The following is a 5,955-nucleotide window of genomic DNA, read 5'->3' on the forward strand; positions in this document are numbered from 1 at the left end:
TTGAATGTAGCAAATGTTTCTGACTTTTCTTTCACGAAATAAACCCAAGTCATTCTTGAAAAATCATCAATAAAAATTAGAAAGTACCTTTGGCTTCCCAGAGATGGAGTCTTCATTGGTCCACAAATGTCTGTATGGATTAGTTCCAAAAGTACACTTCCTCTTCAAGACTTCCCTTTTGGAAAAGACTTTCTATGTTGCTTTCCCATAATACAACTTTCACATGGATCCACCTCAGTATGTATCTCAGGAAGGCCTTGCACCATGTCTTTTTGCTTCAGAAGATTCAAACCATGAAAATTCAAGTGACAAAACCTTTTGTGCCAAAGCCATGAATCATCTACAACTTCATTTTTGAATGCATTGTAATGAAGTTGTAAAGGAAAGTTTCTTTTTATCATCTTTACTTCAACAATGACTTGATTTGGCTCAATTTTATCATAAATTCTACAACAATTATCTCTAAACATAAGAGAATAACCATTTTCCATGAGCTGACCAACACTAAGCAAATTTTCTTCCAAGTCAGGAACATAAAGGACATCATGAATTTGCTTACCGCTCCCTTTTTTGTTGATCGAAATGGTACCTCTACCTTTTGCATCAACTAAGGCTCCATTCCCCATTCTCACTTTAGAAGTGATGCTGCGATTAATTGAGAGGAAAGCCTTTTCATCTCCAGTCATATGATTGGTACAACCGCTATCAACATACCATTCATTGCTTTTTGCTGAAGCATCAGATTGAGAAGCATAGAAAAGGTTTTCTTCCTTTTCTTCCTCTTTTCCTTCACATAAATTTACTTGCTCCTGTTTCTTGTGCCTGCAGTCTTTCTCAATATGGCCAAACTTTTTACAAAAGTTACATTGGGGCTTGCCTTTGTGCCAACATTGTTCTGCATTATGATTAGTCTTTTTGCAAATTTTACCAAATAGACTAGTACTTTTCTCACCTTTTTCTTCAACCTTGTTAGTAGAGCCATCACGATCCTGCTTCTTTTTTGGATTGTACTTCTTTCTTTGTTGATTCTTTGAGAAATTTTGAGAATTCTCATTGGTTCTGGACTGGAAAGCCGTCTCTTTGGGTTGATTCTCACGAAAAGATATTTTTTCTTCTCGTGTGCACGGAACGATCCAACTAGCTCTTTGATGGAAAGCTTAGAAAGATCTTTCGTCTCCTCAGTGATAGCAACAATATACTCATACTTTTCTGTGACACTAATTAGAATCTTTTCCACAACTTGTTGGTCAGAAATTTCATCACCATGATTTCTCATTTCATTAACAATATTCATGACTCTTGTGCAATAATCATCGATTTTTTCAGATTCTATCATCTTCAAATTTTGAAACTCTCTTCTAAGAGTTTGAAGATTGATAGTGCGTACCTTTTCGTCACCATACACCTCAGCTTCCAGAGACTCCCAAGCTTGCTTTGCAGTCTTACAAGTAGCAATTTTTGCAAAAAATTCTCTTGAGACTCCCATTTGAATTTTGCTCAAAGCCTTTGCATCTTGACGACGCTTAGCCTCAAGATTTTTCATCTCTGCTACTGAAAGTTCACCATCGTCTTCTGGCTCTTCATAGCCATGTGCAACAATAGTCCACAAACCTTCAGCTTTCAGATAAGTTCTCATTCTTATCTTCCAGTATTCAAAGTCATTTCCATCAAAAAATGGAGTAAGAACAACTGAAGAATCAGCACCATCATTTGTTTTAGATGCCATAATTTTTTCTTCTTCACCTAACCCCAGATTAAGAACGAAAACTGCTCTTGATACCAATTTGTAGGAAAGAATAGGAAGAGAATATTTTTCTTAGAGAGTGCTCAAGTTGTATTAGGCTACTTAAGGCTACTTGAGATGATTACAATCTTTAATTACATCTTTATTTATACTACTCAAAAAACCAATTCAAAAGTCTTGCACAAATAATTAGATACATTTATCACAATTCACTAGATACATGTATCACAAACTTTTAAAAGATTTCTTGAAAAACTAAGAGATAATATTGCAAGACTAAATGATATTTTTGAAACAATAAAGAACTACTAGAAAACATAAAAGTCAAGGATAGTAAACTTGTGAATGCATTAATTCCAACAGATGGACTATGTCTCATTTTTCTGTTATGGCTAGCGGTTTTTGTGTCCATGGTTGTTCTCTCCTACATATTCATTGATTGCTATTGAGTCTTAAAACAATTTACAATATTCCTTTCTGGTGATGCTCCAAGTTCCTTGCTTGTAACTTTGGAAAAGAGTAGCAAACGGTTTCCAGAAACATGGAATTTTTCAAGTTTAGCTGCTGGCCGTAAGATGTGCTGGAATAAAGTATCAGAGGAATAAAATTATTTGATTTGGATAAACATATTTTCTTAGTAGTCTTGCACCTTTTGGATGAAGAATCAACTTTTAATTACCTTAAACATGTATCATTTCATTTGTTCTCCCGTTATTAACAATGTTTCTGATGTTGAGAGCATGTTTGGTATATTCTTTGCACTCGAATATGGCATGTGCTATCGTATGTGTAAGAGGACCAGAAAGATATATACTATGGGTCTTTCAGTTTCTTACGCAACAATTGTACATAAATTTCTGTAAACGAAACGACATAACAGTTGTAGTAACCATTGACTTAATTATAAAGTTTATAAGCTTAGAAACATCTGCTAATAAAGTCTATTGCTTTTGGACAAGTATCAAAGTCATTCAGGCACATTGTATTCAAATCAATTGTCTCCAGGAATTCAAGCTTGTTGGACTGTTCATTAGTTCTGCTCCTCTTTCTTTCTTTCACTTCAGTAGACAAATCACTTTCTTTCTCTCGATTCATCTTCACCATTGGCAGAGTACTAGAATTTCTCTTCCACGTGCCTGTTTCTTCGATATCATGCTTGGCTCGACTCTCTTTTATTGTTCCTAAGCTCTCGGACGATGTCAGAGAGCTTTTAACTGAACATACTGTGCCAGCTTTTGATTGTTTTCTGCCTATTTCGTTTGAGATTGAACCGTCATATTTTGAGATTGAACGGTCGATTTTAGTAACTTCTGACAGTGAAGAACTTGGACAACATTTGTTAGCCATTGGAACTAATTGAGAGATTTCAGCTTTGGCAAGTTCTTCCTGTGCTTTCATCAAAACTGAGTGTAAATACTTTCCTTGAGCTTCAATTCTCATTTGTAAATGTCTTTGTAACTGAAAAATGCATCAGCTTGTTAATTTCTTGGCAGATTATGCACATAAACTTCAGATGATATATTGATATCATAAAACAGTATTTTCTCTGTCCCAATTTATGTGGCATTTTTTGCTTTTCGAGATTCAAAATATGTGAACTTTAACCGAAATTTAAAAGTATAATTTTTCAGCATATTGACATAAGAACAATTCCGACACATAGTACTTATCGTACAAATTTTGAATATCTGTATTTTAATTTTAAAATATTGAGTTGATCTAATGCAATTTAGCTTCAAAGATTAGTTAAATAGACTCTCGAAGAGCGAAAATGCCACATAAATAGGGACGGTGGAATATATAAATTTACCTCAATTTGTTGATGAAGTTTCCTCTGCACCTCCATTTGCATTTGTAAAGCTCTAGCTATTTGCAATCTTATGACAAAGCATAAATGTTTATTAGTAAAATACTGAAATGCTAATACTGCTTTAGTTTCTTTTCAAATTTGTTAAATAGAGCTGTGAAAAGCTACATTACTTGTTCATTTGATCATTCTGCTTTTCTTTGAGCTCTACATCAAAGACATTCCTTTCTTTTGATCCCCTTGAATTTTCATCTTCCTTTTGATTGTCATGTACTATTGCAGACTCTAACTTATCCTCTTGTCTGTTTTTCTGGTAAGATAGGACTAGTTGAGTTTCCGCAAAACGATATTTCTACATAGAAGATAGAATAAATCAGTCAGTTCAGAACTTTTCCAAGGAGAGTAAGCAATAGCTTTTATGATGAGTCCGTTATGCAAATGTTAATTCAACTATCTGAAATTACCTAGTAAAGCCGCGTTTCTTTTGTTTGTAATAGAAAAGAATGGAAAACTATGCTATAACACTCAGAAGGTCAATCAACCAGCCAAATACCTAACCTTTTTTGAGTGCTATAGGCTTAGTTAAGTAACTTTTCTGAGACAAACAAAAGAAACATGACTTTATTCAAATAGCTGAGTGACCATTTAAGTAATGGACTCCTTCAATGATCAACTTAGTAGGGGTTTGAACATGCGATTTGAAACCATGGTTTGATACCATGAGATGAAATTAGTGTTTGGACATGTATTTCATCTCATGGTTTGAAATCCCAAATCATCCAAAAAGGCATGATTTGAGTGTCAAACCATGGTCTCAAAATTTTTAAATATAAAACTTGACCCATAAATTGATAAATATTTTTAACAATTACTCCCAGTAACTATTTACCAACCTTATTTATTGGGAGGATTATATTAAAGATTAGTTACATTACTATTCATGTTAATTTTCTTTTTTATTAAACAAAAGTTTGATCAATTGATGTTGTATTTTTTAGAAAGGCCTTCTAGTAGCATATTAATTTTGTTATGAACTATGACTTGTTCATTTGGTAAGATTGTATAAGAATTGAGAATATTTTGATAGTTTTTACAACTTGTGAGATTTTTATATCTATAAGAAAAAATACAACTTAAGAAATTCAAATTGCATGTCCAAACATGGTTTCAAATCATGACTTCATCTCATGGCTTCAAACCATGTCCAAACGGCTCCTTAAACATTGACAAATGAAAAAAGAACCTGCAAATGGCTTTTGAGGTGATACAAAGTAAGCCCGTGAATGTTCATTACACTCATTAAGGATTTTGGTGTAGCCTCTGCATAATCATGAATAATTAGTACTACAATGATTGATATAAAGATAATTTGCAGACTGCCAGAAGAAGGGAAGAAAATTGACTAATTATACTCACTGTCTGCACCTCCAAGCTGAGTGACTGCGTCGACGAATCGTCGGTGGAGTTCTGGTGTCCATTTCAACCTAGGTTTGGCATCACTTGACAAAACCAAGTTCATATCTTTACTTTGTACAATTTGATGGGCCATAATTTTGGTTTTAACAAATTAAAAATGATGAGTAAGTACAATAGGTAGTGGCTAGAAAACATGGAAAGAGGAGCTTTATTTGATCCTTTGAAATTTCTTGGGCCTCAAAATGTGGCTGCTCTACCTGTTTATATAATACGGAAGTTGTTAGGCTTTCCCATGCAGTTGTCACCAGGGGGTCAGGGGCGTCACCGAATTTTCGCAGTGTCGATATTTACTGAAGAGAGATAAAAAAATAAAGTATTAATTATCGCTTTAATTGATAAAGAATAGTCCTAGCTTATTGGTTCTGTTGAGTCTTAAAGAGGTTTAGGCGCTTAACCAGAGTGCTAAGCAACTGAATTTGTCAAGTGGTGTTACTTTTTTTAATCGGAAAAGGGCCAAAATTACCCCTGAACTTTAAAAAATAGTTTATTTATACCCTTCGTTATATTTTAGGGTCAATTATATCCTTACCGTTATACTATAGGGTCAATTATACCCTTATGTCTAACGGCTACCACGTGGCATCATCTCAGCCCTTCAAAATTATTTTACCCTCAAATAATTTTTTACCCACTAAAATAACTCAAAACGACCCGAATTTTTTTTTTCCAGCAAAAATAATACGGAATTATTTTTATATTTTTTCTGGAAAAATAATTCCGTATTATTTTTGCTGGTAAAAAAAATTCGGGTCGTTTTGAGTTATTTTAGTGGGTAAAAAATTATTTGAGGGTAAAATAATTTTGAAGGGCTGAGATGATGCCACGTGACAGCCGTTAGACATAAGGGTATAATTGACCCCATAGTATAACTGCAAGGGTATAATTGGCCCTAAAGTATAACGAAGGGTATGAATGAACTATTTTTCAA

General features: G+C 33.9%; 1 protein-coding gene across 1 annotated transcript; it reads right to left on the reverse strand.

Moving 5' to 3' along the window:
* Positions 1-2,572: 2,572 nt before the first annotated feature.
* Positions 2,573-5,335, reverse strand: LOC132614211 (myb family transcription factor PHL8-like). Its single transcript, XM_060328616.1, has 5 exons — positions 4,968-5,335; positions 4,795-4,871; positions 3,725-3,903; positions 3,555-3,621; positions 2,573-3,202 (listed from the first exon to the last, which is right to left on the reverse strand). The coding sequence occupies exons 1-5, from the start codon at positions 5,098-5,100 to the stop codon at positions 2,663-2,665; spliced, it is 996 nt and encodes a 331-aa protein (XP_060184599.1). The 5' UTR covers positions 5,101-5,335; the 3' UTR covers positions 2,573-2,662.
* Positions 5,336-5,955: the final 620 nt, after the last annotated feature.

The sequence above is a fragment of the Lycium barbarum genome, chromosome 10 (genome assembly GCF_019175385.1).
Source record: "Lycium barbarum isolate Lr01 chromosome 10, ASM1917538v2, whole genome shotgun sequence".
In the NCBI taxonomy this organism is placed as follows: Eukaryota; Viridiplantae; Streptophyta; class Magnoliopsida; order Solanales; family Solanaceae; genus Lycium; species Lycium barbarum.

Excerpts from the sequence above, each read along its gene's own strand:
- LOC132614211 (XM_060328616.1), bottom strand. The coding sequence starts at position 5,100 with ATGGCCCATCAAATTGTACAAAGTAAAGATATGAACTTGGTTTTGTCA. Across the intron at positions 4,872-4,967 it reads TCAGCTTGGAGGTGCAGACA|AGGCTACACCAAAATCCTTA; the intron begins GTGAGTATAATT and ends ATGATTATGCAG. Across the intron at positions 3,203-3,554 it reads AACTTCATCAACAAATTGAG|TTACAAAGACATTTACAAAT; the intron begins GTAAATTTATAT and ends TGCATTTTTCAG.